Genomic DNA, 22,811 nt, shown 5'->3' with positions numbered 1-22,811 from the left:
TGTTTTTTATTCATGTGTTTACGTGTGTTTTGTGTCTTCAATAGGCAATGCAAACAGAAGCCATGCCTGTTGTTAACAAATTCCAGCTCAAAGAAGACCTTGATCCTGTGTGAGTTGATTTCTTCTTTGTGTTGTTTATTTATGTTGTAAATGGGTTTTTGGCAATGTTTGATTTGATTGTGGGTTGTGGTGATTGATTGTAAAGATAGTTCTGTTCTGTTCATTTCAATGTGTGATGAAGTTGCAATCTTTTTTGTGTTTTATCTTTATACGTATGTTTGCAGGATCATGAGAATAGCTACAAGATTTTCTTGCAGTTTGTTTTCCTGCGCAAGTTTCAATATTTTTGAGTTTTGATTGTTTTTAAAAAGAATACAAAGCACGATCAGTTATGGTGGTATATGAATAGATTCGCAGATCAAGGAGTATTTTTGTTGAATATCAATGTAATCAATGCAGCTGAAAAGTTTTTACCCTTTTAAGGACCTTTTTTTCGCCAAGTGATTTGGGTAATTCATATTTTATTTGGCTGAATGAAGTTTGGCTCTTTTTTAAATTACAGTAAAGTGCTCTTTTTTAATTGGTGTGGGGTCATTATTCTGGCCTTTCTTTTTTCAGTTTTGGGCGTTGAAGGTTTTTATTCGGTTAAGTTTAAATTGTTAGGTGAAGCTTGCAAGTTTGCTTTCCGGAACTTTATTTACTGGAGAAAGGTAGAGACTGGGAGCGACAATTTTTTCGTCGTTTGTATGCTGTGGCCTTGTGTTTTGTGCTTATTCTGATAAAAGTGATATTCATGGGGGATGAAGGGATTTTTTATTGGGTTAGTTTAAGTTTCTGAAAATGTGATGAGCTTTTGTTTTCTATTTGAATTTTGAATACCATATGATACATGTGGTTGCCGTCAAGTCTTAATATGCCATTGATTGATGGTTCAGGTTTCCAAAAGGGGTGCCTTGGATCAGATATCATGGCATCTACAAGGACCTCCATATCAACTTAGTTTGGCCTGGAAAGGATTTGACCCTGGGTAATTTTTTATGCTCTTGGGAGTTGTTTTCTTTATCATTTTCTTTTCAAATTATGTTTGAAGCATCAGTTCTGCCTTGGTTGCACGATCATAATACCAGATTACTGTGCTTATCAAATATTCACGCTTTGAAAGTTTATATTCATGCTGTTATGTAAAGTCCTTAAAACTATATACTCTATATTCATGCAGTTATGTAAATTCCTTAAAACTATAAACTCCCACCCCCATCAAATTCGCACTTTCCAAGATGTACTTGATGATATTCTTGGATTCACTTGTTTTGCACATGGATATGGGATATGCCTTCAATCTAGCTCCCCATTGTCATACAATAACTAATAGGGGTGTCAAGGAATAGATGTTCTTTTATCTCTAGGTTCCTATGGCGTAATCATTCAAATATTTCTTAAACCATGTATTTTCAGGGGTTGATAGTGTAGGCACAATTTCTGCATCTCTTGTGACCTATGCTGCTATCCAAGCATTACAGCCAGACTTAATTATCAATGCAGGCACTGCTGGTGGCTTTAAGGTTATGCCCTTCCCTTTCTTTGTTTGAACTGCAAATTTAATTATTTTCAAAATGTTACTGGTCTTCTTGTATTCGATTTTCATTCATTTTTCCACTGTTAAGATAATTTTTTCTTCCACTTCAGCAAGGTTCATTCTTTTTTTATTGTGCCTGTTTTTGTAGCTGCTAATTTGATTAGTTGCTAGTATTGAAAAGAGTGCACCCTCCTTTAATAAAAGCAGTAAATGCTGACAGCCATTTTTGAATATTCATCTGAAATAAAATTATGCACTTTCTTTAAATTTTCGATCAAAAGCTGATTGATGGAGGCTTCCAGGTCAAAGGAGCATGCATTAGTGATGTGTTTCTTGTATCTGATGTTGCTTTCCATGACAGAAGAATCCCTATTCCTGTAAGTTTTCCTTAGGTTTTCTGATCTTTTTGTTATTTGTCAATAATGTAAAGGAACCTGAAATTTTGTATTGTAAGTCTGCTCTGTGGAGGACTTTCTGATGGCCAAAACCTAAATTCGAAGGCCATTGACAAAACCAACTTATTTTTTGTTTGAATAAACACTCATTCTCTAGTGAAATCCGCAATCTAGAAGTAAAGTTGTTTGAATGTTAAAGGTTGCTGGAAGTCATCATGAACTCTGGTATTCCCTCTGGTATAGCAAACAGACTCAAAACAAACCATGAAAGCACATACAAATCCTAGCAGATGGCTAGGTTTGGGTGCATGTTTTTTAATTCTGCTTTATAAATGATAATTTCCTTTTGTCTGTTTGTATTTTTCAGTAGCACTACTGTACCTAATCTTTTCCTCCCTCTGTGTTTTTTTTCTTTTCCTGGTAGGTTTTTGATCTCTATGGAGTTGGTTCGAGGCAGTCTTTCTCAACACCTAATCTCTTGAAGGAGCTTAACCTAAAGGTGAATTTATTGAACGTTTTCATCCCTTATCTATATGTGCTGGATGCTTTCTTTTTGGAGTAGTGTTCAGTTTGTGGGCTATTGCCAGTTCTGTGATTGAGTTCAAATAATCCTAAAAGTTACCAATAAATGGATTGTTTATTGCTTATGGAGCTCTCGTAATAGTCTTGTTTTCTGAACAAAGAAACCTTGTTTTAGTGGGGTTTGACTGGAGAACTTGACAAAATTAGTTCTTAAAATTTCTAACAAGGTTAATGATCCAATACGTCTCATCAATAAACTCTAGCAAGAAGCACATGGTTTAGTTTATGCACCCACTTATTGAATACTCTGCCAGTGATGCTTTGCTAGTCTATCCATTTCTTTGAAGTTAAACTTGTGCTGCCTTCTCTTCACATGGTAAGGTTGATTTTCTGAAATAGTTAAAAACATCTGTAACTGATGACAGTGAATGGTTGAAGTTGTTTTGAAAGGCATTTATAAATTCCCTATGCTGAAACTACTGCATGATATGGAAAATTTCTGTATTGTTCTTGAAGCCTGCATTGACCTTCAAAAATTGTAACATACAATATGCTAATGTTTCAGGCTGGGAAATTATCTACTGGAGACTCTCTTGATATGTCCCCACAAGACGAAGCATCGATTGTTGCAAACGAAGCTACGGTTAAAGACATGGAGGTAAAGTTGAATCCTTCCCTGATAACATGGGGGCTGAAACGTCTCTGTCCTCCAATGAACTGAGTTATTGGACTAGAAGAACTTTAATTGATTGCTTGATGCATATGTAAGACTTTAATTGACTACAAAAATGCAGGACTTCAAGTTACTTTCAATGTAATATCCTTCCGTAAGTTCTGATGAATCTTCAACAGCAGCATGCTATATACAGCTATACATATCAAATCTTGAACACCTTCATGCATAATGAACTTGAACTTCATTTTTTCTTAGAGTAACGACCACCAAGATTTTCCTCTATTAGTTACAAAATGCAATTTTGGGTTTTCTCCAGCGTTAGGAATTTCTTGCAATTAGCTCATCATCCATGCAGCTCACTACCTTTCTCTTTAGATGATAGGGAGAATGACGCATCAAATGAAAATACCATTTTTATTCCTAAATTATATATGTTTCTTAAGTTCCTAATATATATGATATTTCTGGTTTCAGGGAGCTGCTGTTGCTTATGTGGCTGATCTTTTGAAAGTCCCTGCAATATTCATAAAAGCTGTGACTGACATAGTGGATGGTGACAAGCCAACTGCAGAGGAGTTCTTGCAGAATCTGGCTGCAGTGACTGCTGCTCTTGAACAGGCAGTCGCCCAAGTTGTTGATTTCATCAGTGGAAAGTGTCTCTCTGAGCTTTGAAATGATGTGACCTTCACTGCCTGATTTTTTGGAAGATGCATGTCGGGAAGTATCAAATGAACCATTGTTTCACGAGATACAATATATGTTCGAAGACATGTGATATTTAGCTTAAAACTGCCATAGTTCATAGTTTGAGAGGGCCCAATGTTTCTGGGTCTGATGGTTTGGTTTTATATTTCCACGCACTCAACCGAGGTCCAAGCATTGGGACCAACAGCACAATTTGATTAGGTATACCGTTATGCAGCCAAAAGGGTGATATGCTGTTGGCATAAGAACTTGGCGTGACAATCTTGTATAACGGAACCTGGTATGATAATCTTAGATTGCCCTGGTGTGAATTTCAATAGTTTGGCAGTACTCTTCCTTTCATTAAGGTTGCGTTTGTTTTTTACCTGTTTTATTGTTTGTGATAAAATAAAATACGGTAAAGTGTTTGGTAACAAATCAAATTGCATTTTGTATTGTGGGACTTTTTAAAAAATTAAGTATGGAATATAGTTTTTGTAAAGTAGTTTTTATAATTCTTTTAAAAGAATTTTATAAAATTCTATTTGTTGCGATGAAACAAAACATAGAAAGAAGTAATTTTTATATATTTTTTTTAACTGAGTTTTTAAAAACTCTTTATTTTTGTGTTTGGAAAGTGTTTTTGAAAAAGTTTGAAAATTTTTTTTTTTTTTTTTGCTTTGCTTGAAATTGAGATATTTTTTTTATGTTTTAAAATTATTTTAATATGCTGATATCAAAAATAATTTTAAAAAAATAAAAAAATATATATTATTTTAATACATTTTCAAATAAAAAACACTTTAAAAAGACAACTGTACGATATTTTCACCAAATATTTTATACATGTTTTTTTGCTACATATACATTTTTAATCATAATTTTTACCAAACACATATTTAAATTCAACTAACAACATCTAATCATATTTTTTTAAAATTATAATTATAAAAAATTACTTTAACAACAAACACATTCTAAAAAAAAAAAAAAAACAGAGACAGATTGCCTTTGTTCAGTTGCTTGGACTGGCATTTGCACACATATCCATAAAGATTTTAGGCTGCAATTCGTGGACTAATCTTTATTTCATGTCCACCTGTGAACCGTCCATTGCATTTGCTTCAATCTATTTTGACATTTAGATTTCACATTATCCTCGTTGCCCCAATTTTTGGTGCGGCTCACGTTAACGGCGCAGCTAGAGCTGAACGATGCAATAATACAAGGCTAGTGCTGCTTCTTCTTTTTTAATGCAAGGATTCGGGGCTGCATATATAGATTATAAGAAAGCACGCATCAATGCATCAATTTGCAAACCCATCACCAAATATCAACCAACATCTTTAAACATAATCTCCATGAAAGCCTTGTTTCCCAACTACTGCCTTTACGCTACATAAAAGAATACAGATTTATGTATACCACACTATACATGACGAAAATACAATTATCCCCTGCACCTTATTTTAATATATACTTCAACATAGAATGCAGCAGCTGTATAAATGAGGCTCCTGACCTTGCTTCACAGGGAAGTGAAGGGGTTACTGCCTAGCATCTTCTCCCAGCAAGAGTGTCAACATCTCTTCCAGCAGCGAAACCATGGGGAGCGAACAGATCGGACAAGGAGGCTTGACATCGAAGGCCAGTCCTGGCAAAGCTTCAATTCTGGCTCTCGGCAAGGCATTTCCTCACCAGCTAGTCATGCAAGAATTTCTGGTCGATGGGTATTTCAAAAACACCAATTGCGATGATCCAGAGCTCAAGCAGAAGCTAACTCGACTCTGTAACTCTGCAAAACCTTTTTTCTCGTTTAGCTTTTCACGTCCAGATAAATGCTAAGGGAATGCATGCTATCCATTGAATATAGAAATGAGAGGACACGAGGACAATACAATCTTCTTAGGCTTAATAAATCTGTTGCAGATAGCAATTTGTGCCAAACAAAACCTTTGACAATGGGGGACAGGGTTACAGGAGTATTCTTTTTTCTTATCACCTTTTTAGGTAGTTCATCTGCTAGAACTCAAAATTTAGGGTATTGATACTTGGGAAAATTTACAGTACGGATATTAAATTTACAGTACACGGATATTCTATTAGTTATTTACTAACTTTAAATAAAAAGACAAATGAGAAAGAGAATAGTATTCATGAACATAAAAGGTGTTAAAGAATATTTCTATTTAAGATCTACCTGAGAGATCTCTCCTACTTATTTTTATCTATTTCTTCAAAGTACATTCAGAAATAATTACTAATATATCACTAATTACTAGCTGGTATAACCCTCATTTTCACTCTATGGAAACTTGCAGGCAAAACAACCACCGTGAAAACTAGGTATGTGGTCATGTCAGATGAGATCCTGAACAAATACCCTGAACTTGCCATTGAAGGCATCCCTACCATCAAACAGCGATTAGATATCTGTAACGATGCTGTAACACAAATGGCCATTGGAGCTTCACGGGCTTGCATCAAGAAATGGGGCAGGTCTGTATCAGATATAACTCACATGGTCTACGTCTCCTCGAGTGAAGCTAGGCTACCAGGTGGCGACCTTTACTTAGCGGGAGGCCTTGGACTCAGCCCTGAAACGCAGCGTGTTATGCTATACTTTTCAGGGTGCTCTGGAGGTGTGGCTGGCCTTCGTGTTGCCAAGGATATCGCTGAGAACAATCCGGGAAGTCGAGTTTTGCTGGCTACTTCTGAAACTACCATTATCGGGTTCAAACCACCAAGTGTAGATAGACCATATGATCTGGTTGGGGTTGCCCTCTTTGGGGACGGTGCCGGAGCAATGGTAATAGGCACAAATCCAGTTCCGGTTACTGAAAGTCCTCTCTTTGAGCTTCACACCGCAATCCAGAATTTCTTGCCAAACACTGAAAAGGCTATCGATGGCAAGCTAACAGAAGAGGGTATCAGCTTCAAGCTAGCAAGAGAGCTTCCGCAAATAATTGAAGATAACATTGAAGGATTCTGCCACAAGTTGATAGGAGTTGCTGGACTAACTGACAAGGATTACAACAAGATGTTTTGGGCAGTCCATCCAGGCGGGCCCGCAATCTTGAATCGAATGGAAAAGAGACTTGATTTGCTTCCTGACAAACTGAATGCTAGTAGAAGAGCTCTAATGGATTATGGCAATGCTAGCAGCAACACCATTGTGTACGTGCTGGAGTACATGATAGAAGAGAGCAGGAAGATGAAGGCAGGCGCTGCAAATTGTGATTGGGGCTTGATACTGGCTTTTGGACCTGGAATAACCTTTGAGGGAATTCTTGCAAGAAACCTAACTATCTAAATATGATATGGTGGTTTTTTATTCTCCTACACTGGTGGCAGAAAAGTTCTAAATCCATTTTCTTGGCCCAAAACTGTCCTTGTATAACTTCATAGCTCTATGTATCCAAATCTCATAGCCTACTCAAGAAGACAGGCTCTTGTATCACAGCTTTGACAGGGATCACTCACGAAATATAGGTTTGCACGTCACAAAAGGTACTAGATTTGCACCAACTCTCACAATATAAACAAAAAAGATGATTACAGCCGACATATTAATTAAGTTAACCATCAATTAATTATGTGTTAAGTACAAAATTCCAACCAAGTTTCTGCATCCCCAACTTTACAAGTAAACCCACTTTTCTCCTGTCATAATTTGAAAGAGAAACTTAACTGGAGAACAAAACAGATCTCAACAGCATTGCCCAAGTCAATTTCAGGCAGCAATGTTGCTCATAGACTACACCAGAAGACGGCTTCAATTACACCACTCCAGAGGGAAGACGAAGCACAAGCTGCCCTCCAAATACACTGCAAGAAAATCACAATCATATATATGTTGCAATAAAAATTGTAAGGTGATGTTTCACATGCTCCTTGGATAAAAGAATGACATCCAAACATTAACAAACCTTTTCACATAATAATAACAGAAATCTGCTAAGATGAAAGTCTGGACAATTTCTGAGATAAGAACCATAGATGGCCATAATCCGTACCCCAAGGCTACCAATAAGTGTCCACGAGTATCTAAAACCTGTTCACAAGATGCAAAACTTTAATGGTAAATTGCCACTCTAGTTAGTTAATAATTTAAAGGAAAATACTTGTATCAGCCAAGGATAAGAGAGAACGAGGGGGGGGGGGGTCAGAAAAAGATGAAGAAGAAGTGTATTTGGCACATAAATTTCTTGAAGTGACTCCTACAAAAACAGTATTAACTTCAGGGGATATGAGTGATGATGCAATAGTAAATGGGATGAAGAAAAAGAATTTCTGCTCATTCCAGTATCTTTAACACTATTCAACCCTCTTGAGTAAAATTGATTATTTTATCATAATAAACAAGATGCAGGTTTTGTGATGCCTGTTTGAGATGGAAATGTTCTGCATGACCTCTAATGACTCTGAAATCACTTCACAACATGGCTAGCTATCTGAAAGCATGAATAGCTTTTAGAGCATCACTAAAAACAGATTAAGAGTTTAAGGTTCGGCATCCCTTCCATAAGACGACAGAGACCAAACACAAACCCACAAGTAGAGAACCGAACGAGTCTAGCCCCATCCCAAATCCCCGGCTCATATATATATAAGGCTCCTTGGTTCAGAAATTTTCCAAACATTCCCTTCAGAAAACATTCTAAGAGCAACCATACAAAAGATTCAGATCTGCAAGAACAAACCTGGAGGACCCAATGGGCACAGCTCAAGAACCTTGCAACACCCAATGCAAATACATAATGCGCAGTGAATGGCTCAACAATCTACAAGTACAGCGAATGAAGACATGAGTTTCAACTTTCAATTTGCAAACCTCCTAGACTAATACTTTCTACAATATGAAACCAAAGCACCAACCTTGGTGTTCTGCATGACACGCAACTGAGGAAGTACAGAAACAGCTTCCAGGTATACACAGAATGCCCAGAGGATCCGGTTCAGTAGATTGTGAGATGTTGATGGATGAATAAGCAAAGCTAAAACAGCACAAGGTGCCGCCTGCATCCAAATTCAATTGAAGGGTAAGAGTTAAAGGTATAATCATTATCGAGTAATCCATATCCCATATTCATTACATAGAGAAAGGGAACTAGTTAGCATGAAAGAAAGAATTTGAAGTTTGACAACCAGAAAATCTAAGAAAAAAACAAACTTAGTTTCATCCACAAGTATGTGGGTAGTATTGTAAGAGCATGTCATTGCCATGAACATGAACAAAGAAGCATAAAGGAGACATTAACGTTATATAGTGAATATTGATGGGTACAAAAAATTGAGGAAAACATCGTACAAGTTCATTTTTTATATAAGAAGTCTTTCCTATCAAGAAACCATAAATATAACTGCATTTACAAAAAAACAAAAAGTGTAGAGTTAATCAAATACTCACCACATAATATAATGCAAAGTTGTCTTTATCCTCCATGTAACTCGACTTCAGTTTAAAACGGATTGTATAAATAACCCACAGGGTTGTAGCCAACGTTGCCAGGTCCAGTACGGTATGAATATCATATTCCATTACAAAGCTGCAGTACAGCCTCACAGCTAAGAACATGGCTGTCAGCTCCTGAGTTTTCAGTGATAGCCCTGCAAAATATTCAAAATAATGTTACAAGCCAAAACTTTGAATCCAAAAACTGAAAGGTATAACCACAACAAGTTCCAAAATTTAACGGAAAAATCCAAACTTTCTCTCTAATTACATTAGTTCCCCGTCAAAAAAACAAAATTTTCCATGGAAAACAAAATAAAATCCAAAATTTTACCAAAGATAAGGTCACAAAATCATTGAAACACGACAAACGAAAACCCAAAATTTAGCACAATAATCCCAGCTCTCTTTAATACCATCAATTCCAAACAGAAGCAATAACAATGAAAGAAAAAATTCAATTCAAAACCAAGAAATATATAACCATTAGATGATTGATCAACCAAAAAAAACCTGAAATTTAGCACCAGAATCCGATTTTCCCTCTATTGGAACATTTCCCATTAAACAAATCATTCCATTAATAAACAAAAAATAACCATTATATCATTGAAGCACAACAGAAAAGATCGAAGATTTAACGCAAAAATTAAAAATTTCTCTCTAATTAATAACCCCCATGAAAAAAAATTCAAACCCTAATAGTTTGGGATTCCGTTTACTTACCAGCACAAGTCTTCTCTTTCATTAACTTATAAATAAGCACAGAGATTCCAATGGAGTGAACAGCCTCAGCAGCTACAAAGAGGTTATCGTGATCGTGTACGATGAATCGGAGAAGCACCAGCGCTGTCATCCCCGCCACAACCGCCAAAAACGCCTTGACCTTCGGAGGCTGTCGTCGCACCCATGTTGTCACCACTTGGATCGGTCTTTTCGGTGGTCTCATCGTAGAATTCGATTTGATTCTCCTGAAAAGTGATGGAAATTGAGGGGAAATTAGCGCTGCTTGATGGAGATTTTAAAGAGGGAGGGGATTTTTATTTTTATTTTTATTTTGGGGGGGTGCGAAATTTTATTTTTCCCATTATGATTTCCATATTTATTATTTTTGTCAGAAGAAAAAACAGAAATCAATACAGTCACTTTAGTTTCAATAGTTGATCAACTCCCGATAACCTAACATCAAATAATAAAAATAATTTAAAAATAATTTCTAAAATAAAAATATAAAATTTAAGTTAACTCGATTACCTCACAACCCGCAATATAAAATTTGAATAAAAAAATTAAAAAAAAAAAAAAAACCAAAGCTAAATTAATAAAAAAAATATTAAAAAAAAAAAAATTAACTCATGTTAACTTGATTAACTTACAACCCATGATAACTCTACAGGAAAAAAAAAAAAAAAAAAAAACATAAAAACAACAAATTTCTTGGCCCAATAACCAAATCTCAAAAGATGAAAATAAAAAAAATAAAAAAAACAAACATCATGAAAAAAAAAACTCAATTTAATTTGAATTACCTTGACTAACTCGAGACATACAATATAAGATAGGGATAAAAAAAATTGAGTTTTTTAAAACAAAACCTAGAAAAAAAGATAAAAGTCAAATTAATAAAAAAAACCCGGGTTAACTTAGGTTAAATTAACTAACTCGTGACCTAAGATAATAGCCCTACTAAAAGAAAAGCAGAAAAATTACAAAGTCAAAGGTCAAAAATTTAATGTCAGATGATGAAATTGAAAAAAGTTCAAAAAACAAAACATCAAGAAAAAAAATTCAATTCAACTCAAGTTAACTTAACTAATTTACGATCCAGAATATAAAGGACTGGTATAAAAGTAATGAAGCAAAATTCATAACCATCAAGAATTAAAATATATATATATATATATATATAGCAATTAGATAATGAGGATCAAATCTGATATAAAAACCAAATAAAAGAAAATAATTAAGGATTAAATTATTTAAAAAATCAAGAAAATAATTAAAAAAAAATCAAAATAAAAAATAACCAAAATTGAATACATAAACAATAATAATAAAAAAAACAATCAAAATCAAATGAAATGTTGAGGAACAACATTGAAAAGTATAAATAAATCAAGAAAATGATTAAAAAAAGTAGTAATAAAAAAAAAAATAAGGACCAAATTTGAATGCAAAAATTAAATCAAATAAAATATTAAGAGAAAAAATTGAAAAACATAAATAAATCGAGAAATAAATAAAAAAAAATGAGGATTAAAATTAAGTATAAAAATTAAATTAAATAAAAATATTGAGGGATTGAATTGAATAAAAAATAAATTTTAATAAAAATAAAAAGCAAAACAAATAATAATAAAAAGAATAAGAATATGGATACAAAAATCAAATAAAATTAAATTTTTGTATTTTTTTAAGGAAAGAAAAGGAAAAAAAAAAGCACATTGGAGACACATCGACAGTTCTCCACCGCTATGCATCTAAGAATTATAAAGAGCATGATGAGTTGTTTCTAATGTCATCATAAAAGACTATATTTTGCCGCCGAAGAAGTCCACGTGCGTTGCTAAAAAAGTATGGACTCCTCCCACTCACGTGCTAATAACTTTTAAATTTTTGTTTTTTTTTATTTGCATTAATTAAAAAATCAAACTGACACTTAGCTAGCTTGACAATAGCCAAAAAAAAAAAAAAAAAACCTAGACAACAATTATGGATTTTTGCCTTGAACTATAATTTAGATATTTTACTATGCTTTTAAAATTCAAAATTCAAAAAATTCCCTACATAAAAGTTAATTAAATTTTGCTTTTGAATATATTTAAGTCTTTTCTCTTTGCAAAAGAAAAGTAAAAATGATATGCCCTCTTTCAATTTTAATAACAAATATCTAATGAAAAAAAACTGTACTGCCCCTCAAAACCCATGTTACTTGACTTTATTTAAGAAGGGTAAATTCATGAATTCATTATGGAAGTCCGGTGAGGGAATCCAAATATTGATAAAGTTTAGGTTTTTTTTTAATACATGGATATCAATTCCTGTTATGCAAGGGCTTAATTATTAATAAATTACAATTGGAGGTTTCAATTTGATAAAAACGTATTATAAATGTAGATTCAAACATATTTTTTTAAATAATATTTTAAAAAAATAAAACAAGTTAACTCCTGAGATTGAGATAACCAACAAGAAAAAGAAAGTGGAACAAAATAATGAAGTCCAAGGTCTACTAGCCAAAATATCAAATGATGAATTTAAAAAAAAAATAATAAAAGGATACAAAAAATGAATTTAAATAGGATCTGGGTTATGAAATCGAGATTACCTTGTAGAAAAGTATATACAAAAAAAAATAACAGAGTAAAAATTCCTATCACAAAACAATTTAAAATCCAAATTTTATGGATCAAATATGATATAAAAAATAAATGAATGAAAATAATCAAGGACTAAATTGAAAAATAAAATAAATTAAAAAAAATAGTAATTAAAAGAACGAAGATCCAAATTAGATTAAAAAAAAACCAAATGAGATGTTGAGGGATAAAATTAAAAAATAAATAAATAAATAAAAAAAATAAAATAGCAATCAAAAGAACAAGAATCAAAATTGGATTAAAAAATAAATACAATTAAATAACGAGGGATGAAATTAAAAAAACAAAAAAAATATATAATATATATATATATATATATATATATAAAGTAATCAAAAGAATGAGGATCAAATTGGATACAATTAAATAAAATTCACAAGAATGAAATTGAAAAAAATCTAAAATTAAAAAATCTTTAAAAGTAAAATAAATAGTAATTAAAAAAAATGAGGGTAATTGATAAATATATAAATAAAGAGGACACAAATATTTGTTGAATAGGCTAGCGTAAATTTCTAAATAAAAAAAGAGAAAATAAAAAGGGAAAGAAAATATACTAGAGGCCAATCATACCTTCACCATAAGCATGCATTCCATCGCTAGAAAGAGGACAACATTTCGCTCTCAACACCACCCAAGATAGCATAATTTAGTAAACTAGACAACCCCGCTTTATTTAATATTATTTAATTTATTAAAATTACAAAAAAAAAAAAAAAAAAAAAAAACTTACCAAACCTAAACATTAAAAAAAAAAAAAACAAAAACAGAACTCAGAAGAAAAGGACTAAAAACACCCTTGAAAACAACTTTTGTTTTAAAAGGGCAATTATGTAACTTTATTGTTTAAACAAAAAAAAATAAGATGAAGAAGCCGTTCTATGCAAAAAAAAAAATTTCAATGATATTAAAGTAAATTTATTGTGTAAATAATTTTGAAAAGAAAAAAAAAGCATTTGATTGAAATGCATATATTTTTTGCTTTTAAAGATAACAGAGTAATTTAACCATGTTAAAAAAATATATTAATTAATTTATTTCTAATCAATCTTATAATTACCAATAAATCTCCATGAAAAAACATAATTTTACCCCGGCTACAAGCTTTGCAAGTTTCAATGATGAGAAGGGCAAAATCTTTTCTTCCCAGTTCCAAGATCATGACCAACACGACCATCGAGACCAAAGAGAAACTGTTTAGTTAATTATTTATATGATAATATTAAGAGGTTATTAATTACAGTGATTAAAGAGATTTACTTTTCAAATCTTGAAATTAAAATTTATTAATTTTTTTCTTGTTAAATGTACCAAGTCAAATATAAAGGAGACAACTCTAAACATAGATTTTATCTTAATTGATACATAAACTAGTCTAAAGATATTCTTTTTAGCATAATGCACAGTTTGAAATCTTTCTTTTTCAAGGAACCTAAGTTGTAAATCTTTTTTGCAGTAACTCATCAAACCAGTTTATAATATTTTTACCAGAACGTATGACCATCATATATATAATTTTTGAACTGTATTGATGTAATAGTATCAAAAATAAATTTTAAAATAAAAAATTATTATTTTAATATATTTTCAAATAAAAAAATAGTATATATAATGGTCATAAGCAAGGTTGTTAAAATCGAGATTTTAGAACGAAACGGAAAGCCCTTCACAAAATCGGATCGTAAAAAACGGATCGTAAAATCGTAAAATCGTAAGGAATTTTAAAATACATTAAAAAAAATTCATGTTTCAAATAAAAAATTCATACATAGTTCAAGCACATTAAAAAACATGTTTCAAATAAAACTTCATACATATTTCAAGCCTTCAAATAAAAATTCATATATAGTTCAAGCATCTTAAAATACAAAATTCAAATAAAAGTTATATATAATATAAAATAACATTTCATTAACTAATAATCAACAAACTTAAAACAAACAATATGCTGATGTGTCATGTAAATTAATCATTATTCCTTAAGCATTCATCTCAATAAAAAAAAATATATTGATATAAAAAATAAAAATATATAAATTCAGTATTATTATAGTATATATTTTTAAATAAATATTAATTTTTTAAAAGCAACATAAAGCTGGAGAAAAGAGAAACCAATCACAAAAATCAAGGCTAATTGAGGGTGGGGGGTGGGGGGTGGGGGGGAGCAATTATATTGGGGGGAGCAAAATGAGCAATTATGATTTACAATAAAGTACAATTCACTTCTATACTGTTAACCAATTACTATTTAATTAATCTGTTGTGCCAGAATTAGGTTTAAAATATAAGCTCAAGTAAACTAAATATAAGTATAAAATAAAGGTTAAATTACAAAAAAGTTTCCAAGATAAATGGAATGTGTGGACTATTCATATATAGACATGTTTTGAATCGTGAAGATTTTAATGAAATGGTTAAATATTGCAGAATCTTAAGATGGATTTTAAAAATATCAAGCTTATTTTCCCAAAACTTTCTTACTTACTTTCTACAAGATTTTTCTTTTTTTACTTATTTTCTATAAGATTTTAGGCTCTGTTGCTTTCTATATAAAAAAAAAATTTAGTTTTGAAAATGATTTAGATTATCTCGAGTTTTTTTTTATTGTTTTTTATTAAATTTAACTATTAATTGATTAAATATAAATATAAAATACTCCTTTTATAATATTTTGGTTGGTTTGCTTTTCGGTCGTTGATATGACAAAGTGTGCGATATCTTTTAATGTCATCATGCAACTTTTTACAATAGTGTTATAACTATCTTGGTTAGTTTTTTTTTGTTCTGATGATAGAGTGATGTCCATTGCAGAACGATGGTGAGTCTTCAATATATTTTTTTTCACTCTCCTTCCAAATATAATATTACCAACTCATTTTTTATAATAAATTAATACTAACTTTTTAATTATATTATTAAATTAATCAATTTTATTGAACTCATTTAAGTTAATAACTTTACTTTTTTTTTTTCAAAAACATTGATAACACCTAAATATTTTATATACTCTAGACAAAATTTAACTCTTCTCGTGGCGCAACGTGGTATACCAATTTTTTTTCCTGGAAAAAATTAGCCAGCTTTGCTTTTTTTAGAAACGTTGGTATACCAATTTAGTTATGATTGAAATTTTAAAGGTTTTTTTTTTATCAAATAATTAAATTATGCTAATACAGTACAACCGTCCAAACTTTAATTCAACTATTTGTTTTTATATACCAGCATAGATTCATCCAAAGGGATAATTAAACGAGGATACTCATAGGATTGGGGAAAAGAGAAAAGAAAAGAAAACCTTTTTTATGGTTTATTTATTGTTATCCCTTCTTTATCTGGTTATTAACGAAAATAAGTTGGTGTTTGTTTATGCGGCTGCGGCTGCTTTTAAAGTAAACCGTAACTTTTCAACGTTTGGTAACAAAAAAATCACAATTTATTGATCATGTGGGGCCAGCTAAAATGAATTAAAACCGCAAGTTTGTGGAAAACAATTCTTTGCTGCTTTCCGCAAACCTGCAGAATGTAGTGGAGAGTGAACTTCATTGTTCGTGCGAACAGTGGAGTCACTCTCCATTGTTCCTGTTATTGTTCTGAACCGACCAGGTCCGGTCCAAAGTTAAATGTATTGAACTGGATTTAACCCGGTTAAAAAAAATTCAACTTTAATTTTTTTAACTGTGTTTTATTTGAAAAATTAGAAGGAGATCATTTGACGACGTAGCATTTAAAGAATTTGACCGCAATCCCAATTTTGTTCTTCTCGGGTCCGACCTAGTTAAAAAAAAAATTCAGTTTTTATTTTTATTTTTAATTGTGTTTTATTCAAAAAAAATAGAAAGATATCATTTGACAACGTAGCATTTGCAGAATTTGATTGCAATCCAAATTTTGTTCTTAATGATATTTTACCTTGATATTATTGCGCGTTTAATAAACCATGAAAAATATAATCCTTGTTGGATAGATTTCATACATGATAAAATTGCAACGTAGTTTAATGGAATAATAAAAAATATTTTATATCAATATTATTTATTTTATGATGTAACAATAATAGTTAAATCTACAATAATTAAATTAAAAACCATCAATATATATATACATATATATTAATTATTTTATAACCTTAATTTGCAAAAGTTTTTTTAACTAAACACATTAAATTACTTTTTATTCAATCTCAATTTCAACCACAATAATACCAAACACAGACCAAAAAACAAATTTATCTAGTGTTTTTTTCTGCAGGTGATCTTGACTGTTGGTAATTTTTATGAAAAGTAGGATAAATATAATTATTATATCAAGTTTGAAATTAATAAAATATTATAAACAAATCACGAATACAACTTTGGATATATAAGATATTTAAACAAAATTAAGAAATGATTATTCAAAATTGGTTGGAGTAAATTTACGAAGCTTCTTGGACACTATTACACGCTTTTGGATTCCCCAACTTTTAACTTGAAGACAAAGTTAATAAACCTAAGTATGTACTTTAGTTTTATCCAATCAGTATAAAACAATGTTTTTCTAGTGTCCTTCCTTCTTTTATATATGAAAATACTTTTAAAATAACAATAACATGAGAGGATCGGCTCTCCCCTCTTTTACTTAATTTCTTTAATTTTTTATTTTTCTACTCGTGCTCAAATGCAAAGCTCCAATTTTAGCAAGGAAATTAAAGAGTTCATACTCTCATAGTCTCATGCTTTTCATTTATAAGCACTGTAACATTGAGTATACTAAAATGGTGAAATGTCTTTAATTACTAGTTTTTTTTTTTTAGAAGAAATTGAAATTTTTGGATATTATATCATTTCAAATAATATTTCAGATAAAATTTTTTATATTTTATATTATTATTAAATGAGTTATATTATTTCTAATAATATATTGAATATTAATCTCATATAAGTTTTTTTTATTTTTATATTAAAATGAGTGATAATAAATTATTATCTCTAATAATATTTTGGATATTAAGTATTTTTAGATTTTTTTATTCTTATATTACAAGTGAATATTGTATTATTTTTTTCATAAATAAATTTTAATATTTTTAAAATATAGATTAAAATCCTTTAAAAGTCTATAAATTTACTGTAAAATCCATTCAAAAACACACATCCACCCTTCTTCCACTAATTACCCACTCACACACCAAAACATTACACATGTTTACAAAACATTAAAAATTCAAATTTTAACAATAATTTAAACACACATTAAACATCTAAAATTTACAAAATAATCTTCCTGAAAGTCAAAAATAGATTGGAGAAGTCGTTGGAAACACAAGAATCACACTGAAAGATTATGAAATTACAAGTGGTGGCCCGTGGGTTTATGCACCCCCACAAGTGAACAAAGAAACAGTAGATCGAGACCACCTTAGAAATCCCACCTTTCTTGCTCTCTGATTCTTTGAAGTTCCTTCTTTGTGTGATTTCATTGGATTAAAAGCAAGAAAATGGAAATTTGGAAGTGGGTTTTTGTTGGGGCTATTTGGTATACTGGTCTTGTTTTGAGTATTGGTGTTGTGAAGCTGGGCAAGAGTCAACGCACTGAGAGGATTTCAGGTTGGTTTTTTGGTCTTTTAACTGTAATGTAGATCTAAATTATTTGGAGTGATTTTTTTTTGCTAGTTATATTACAAAGTTAGGTTGGTGGATTTTTGGGATTTACTTAAATTTAAGTAATAATTAGGTTGGTGGATGTTTGGGATTTACTTAAATTTAAGTAAAAATTGATGATTTGCTGACTTCAGTTTAATTGCTAAATGTCTACCAGTTTAGTCCATGTCTACCAGTTCAGTGGAGATGTGATAACATCTCTTTGTTGATGTATTGAAGCATTGGGGCTTAACATTTATTGTTGAAACTAACTGGAATGTACTATAGTAATCTTTCTTTTTTAATGTAGGAAAAACAAGAAGAGTTAAGAAGAGATAAGTGATATTGAAGCAGGATAGATGGAAAGGGTTGATATCACAATTGGTAGCTATTTTAGTAAAATTCAACTTCTCTAGGGTTTATTTTGAGCATCACCTAGGTGAACATATCTGGTTGAGATGGTCTAAGCTTGCACTTCAAGTGATTGTATGCTAATAAAGACTTGGTCAAGGAAAAGCATGATTGAATTTATTTAGGTTTCTAATGTCTTGACTTTCCATACTGGGGAAACAACTTGGCGTGAAGATGGGCGTTAATATGTCTAACACCTGGTACAGTTCTATTAATGATGACATAGGTGGTCATAGCATATGATGAAAGAGCTTTCCTAATTCTTTGTTTCTATTTGTTCTATGTTCTTATATTATTACATGCACTATGAAGAGGAACCGCTCAAGTTTGGAAAGCTAGATCACATTAGAGGGTCAATTTGTCTCAAGTTAGAGATTGAAAAGTTAAAAATAATAATGCTTAAGCCATTGTAAATGTCCAAGTATTGTATATTAGACACACATGGAATAGGGACTCGTGGAAAACAATGTGAAAGATAATAAAAACAATTGGCAATATCAGATGTGATTTGGTAAATGTGGGGGCAAGGAAAGGGTAAAATGAAGGTTTTGTTCTTGCTGATTTAAATGAAACGTTAAGTTTTCTTTTATGAATAGTGGATTTGTTGAATCAGAATTTGATAATGGGTAGATTTCAGAAACTACAAAAGTTGTTTGGAGTTCAATGAATGAGAGATCTCTAAGTATGACTGGGCTATACAACATGCAGGTAGTGCCGGAGATGTTTTGGAAGATGATCCTATTGGAAGGTTGAAAGTTTTTGTCTATGAACTTCCAGGCAAATACAATAAGAAGATTCTACAAAAGGACCCAAGATGCCTCACCCACATGTTCGCAGCTGAGATCTTTATGCATCGGTTCCTATTATATATCCCTACACGAACGCTCAATCCCAAGGAAGCTGATTGGTTTTATACCCCTATATATGCAACTTGTGATTTGACTCCAAATGGCCTTCCTTTGCCTTTCAAATCACCGCGAATGATGAGAAGTGCTATACAACTTATTTCTTCAAACTGGCCTTATTGGAATCGGACTAGAGGTGCTAACCACTTTTTTGTTTTGCCACACGAATTTGGTGCATGCTTCCACTATCAAGTAAGTAAACCTTTTCCTTTTTATTTACCTTCACCTGTTTCGCTTAGATTCTGTTGACAAATTTTCTCCATGCATTTTGATTTTTGAATCAATTGACCTGAATATGTGGTTTTCTGGAGAGCTGTTGAGGTTGCTATCTTTCTGATATATCTAATTATTGATATATATTAGTAATAAAGTGTTGCATTCTGGAAATTTCTTTTTATTTCCATCAACTCTTAATTTATGTTCCTCTATTCTTTATGCTTTTTGCGGGAAGAGAAGGCTATTGAAAGAGGAATTCTTCCCTTGCTCCAACGTGCCATCTTGGTGCAAACTTTTGGACAAAGAAATCATGTTTATGGCTTCATTACAGTTCCTCCATATGCTCCTCCACAGAAAATGCAAACCCACTTGATTCCTCAAAAAACACCTCGGTCAATTTTTATTTACTTCGAAGGATTGTTATATGATGTAGGAAATGACCCAGAAGGTGGCTACTATGCAATGTAATTCTCACATAGTTCTTACATCTTTAAGAATGTGATTAGATGTTCAATTACTTCAACTCTTTTCCATAGAATGTGAGGCTTAAGTATATTTTCAAACAAAATATCAACAGAAATGAAGCCTGTATGGTATGGGTTATGAAACTAGAATCATGACCCTTACATATTTTTCAATTAGAATGAATTAAGTCAAATACAATATTTAGACTTCTTCATTCAATTGTCAAGCTTATTGGAAGAGAGAATAGATTTCATGTTTTAGCAATGATCCTATATGTGATAGAGGCTCAAGTGGAGATCACCGATCAATTTGTTTCATATGTTTACAGAGGTGCACGAGCAGTAGTCTGGGAGAACTTCAAGGACAATCCACTTTTTGACATTTCCACAGAGCACCCAACAACGTATTATGACGACATGCTGCAAGCTGTTTTCTGTTTGTGTACCCTTGGCTAGGCCCCATGGAGTCCGAGATTGGTTGAAGCAGTGATATTTAGCTGTATCCCTATTATTATAGCAGACGACATTGTTTTACCCTTTGCTGATGCAATCCCATGGGAAGAAATTAGGGTATTTGTAGACGAGAAAGATGTTCCAAAGTTAGACACCGTACTCACTTCCATTCCACCTGAAGTGATATGGAGGAAGCAAAGACTGCTTGCAAACCTTTCAATGAAGCAGGCAAAGTTATTCCCACAATCTACTCAAGCAGGAGATGCTTTCCATCAAGTTTTGAATGGACTTGCTCGAAAATTGCCTCATGATAGAAGTGTTTACCTGAAGTCAAATGAGAAGATCTTAAACTAGACTGCAGGCCCAGTCTGTGACTTAAAACTTTGGTAGCTGCTTTAACTCGATGCTTCTTAAAGAAATTCTTAGCAGCCTACCACTTAGCCCTGCCAACAAAGTTGGTTTAATCAATTGGTTATTTCGCAGAAAGTGTAAATCATGATTTTGCTTTCAATGTATCAGATTAAAAGATTCATTCTGCATGTTTAAGAGAGTGGCTATTAGTTGTAATCTGCAATGGATGAAGAAACTTCAAACAAGGAACTGTTATATGTTTTAATCCCCTTGATGCACGACTTCATTATAGCATATAATTATCTCATGTTGTGACCAAGTTTTAAACCTTGGCTAATTTGGTCTGGCAAATGTTTTGTGTTTTGTTTCTAAGTGACTTGGGGATTCACTCCTACTTTGAAACACAACTTAAATTCATTGAAAGCAATGGATCAGAAGCCACATTTTTTGTCTTTTGAACTGCCCTGGGCGGTCATGTTCAGCGATAGAAACAGTAGATCACATCCCTTTTGGTTTTATCGGTAGAACGAGAGGGGACTCGTCGGCCACCGGACAAATACGAGTGTTGATACCGATTGGCGAATTCTTTTAAACTAGATTCCAATTCTTGATACCATTTAACCCAAAATAATAATAGTGTAATATTCAATAAATCCTCTCAAGAAAGTAACCTCCCAATAAAATATCTCACACTCAAACCCTAAACGTTCAAGAAATCTCTTTTTAAGAAAAATCCTCCAAATAAAATCAAACCTCACAAAATTCCTCTAAAGAAACTAAAGCAAATTAAAACTGAGAGAGAAAAAGTAAGAAACGTTATGGTATGATACATTAATTTTACTGGAAGCAGAATGCATTTATCATAGAATTGATCAGAAGTTGGGAAATGACTGTAATATTGGGTCCCAGCTCGAATGCGAAATTTTCAAGTCTTTCAATAGGAGCCTTGATAGTGTACTTATTGAATTATTAAAAACAAATTTGATATTATTGTTAAGAATATAGAAGAACCATGTTAACCAAAACTATTAGAAAAAATTTCAAGAATAATTTCACATGATTTTCAAACCTTTCAAGAATTCAATGTTCAAGCATTGTACTGCTAGAAATTCAGCTAGAAGGTACTACTTACCTCATTGATATTCAGTTTTCCTTCTTTCAAATGTGCGAAAAAAGAAAGAAAACTTTGCTATCAAGAAAAGGATAACCAATTCAATTTTGCAAACTGCATCTTTTTAACTATTTAGCATCTCTTCTTTGCTTGGCACCCAAAAAAGAACCTTAAAGTTAAAGTTTTCCAAAAAAAAAAGGCAATCTTTGTCCTTCAGGAAATGAAAAGGCAACTAATTTAAAGTTTTTTTGTTCTTACTATCTTCTCTTATTTTGCTTCATATCCTAGCCAACTACCATATCTTATGTAATAATGATTTGCAAAGTTGGTCATAAATGCTCTAAAATAATAATAAAAACCTCCTTCATCACCCAATCAATCTCTTAAAATTAAGATGTTTCGAAGATATGAACAATGCTAGCAAAACTCTCTTTTAAACACTATTTATTTAAATTATCCATGTCATCATTAATTAATTTACTTTCCAGCAACACTCTCTTCTTCTTCTTCTTCTTGAATTGTGGAAGCCAACTTATAGGGACAAGGTTAAATAAATATCAAAATTATGAGCCATATCTCAATTAAATTTAT

General features: G+C 31.8%; 3 protein-coding genes and 1 pseudogene across 3 annotated transcripts; 3 read left to right on the top strand and 1 right to left on the bottom strand.

The window, feature by feature from the left end:
- The first annotated feature begins 47 nt into the window (after positions 1–47).
- On the top strand, positions 48–4,220 carry LOC118038300 (5'-methylthioadenosine nucleosidase). Its single transcript, XM_035044628.1, has 7 exons — positions 48–109; positions 936–1,027; positions 1,456–1,562; positions 1,879–1,953; positions 2,396–2,470; positions 3,059–3,151; positions 3,644–4,220. The coding sequence occupies exons 1-7, from the start codon at positions 48–50 to the stop codon at positions 3,839–3,841; spliced, it is 702 nt and encodes a 233-aa protein (XP_034900519.1). The 3' UTR covers positions 3,842–4,220.
- Positions 4,221–4,821: 601 nt separating this feature from the next.
- On the top strand, positions 4,822–7,346 carry LOC118038284 (type III polyketide synthase B). Its single transcript, XM_035044605.2, has 2 exons — positions 4,822–5,642; positions 6,175–7,346. Exons 1-2 carry the CDS (start codon positions 5,459–5,461, stop codon positions 7,164–7,166), a joined length of 1,176 nt encoding a protein of 391 aa, XP_034900496.2. The 5' UTR covers positions 4,822–5,458; the 3' UTR covers positions 7,167–7,346.
- A 46-nt stretch (positions 7,347–7,392) lies between these two features.
- On the bottom strand, positions 7,393–10,390 carry LOC118038294 (uncharacterized). The gene is made up of 6 exons (XM_035044615.2): positions 10,035–10,390; positions 9,264–9,463; positions 8,732–8,872; positions 8,557–8,637; positions 7,783–7,907; positions 7,393–7,681 (listed from the first exon to the last, which is right to left on the bottom strand). The coding sequence occupies exons 1-6, from the start codon at positions 10,255–10,257 to the stop codon at positions 7,633–7,635; spliced, it is 819 nt and encodes a 272-aa protein (XP_034900506.1). The 5' UTR covers positions 10,258–10,390; the 3' UTR covers positions 7,393–7,632.
- Positions 10,391–18,167: 7,777 nt separating this feature from the next.
- Positions 18,168–21,148, top strand: LOC118038338 (probable beta-1,4-xylosyltransferase IRX10L; annotated as a pseudogene).
- The last annotated feature ends 1,663 nt before the right edge of the window (positions 21,149–22,811 follow it).

Source organism: Populus alba, chromosome 4, assembly GCF_005239225.2.
Source record: "Populus alba chromosome 4, ASM523922v2, whole genome shotgun sequence".
In the NCBI taxonomy this organism is placed as follows: domain Eukaryota; kingdom Viridiplantae; phylum Streptophyta; class Magnoliopsida; order Malpighiales; family Salicaceae; genus Populus; species Populus alba.
Note: the sequence above shows the minus strand (reverse complement) of the source record. Positions and strands in the feature narration are given on the sequence as shown.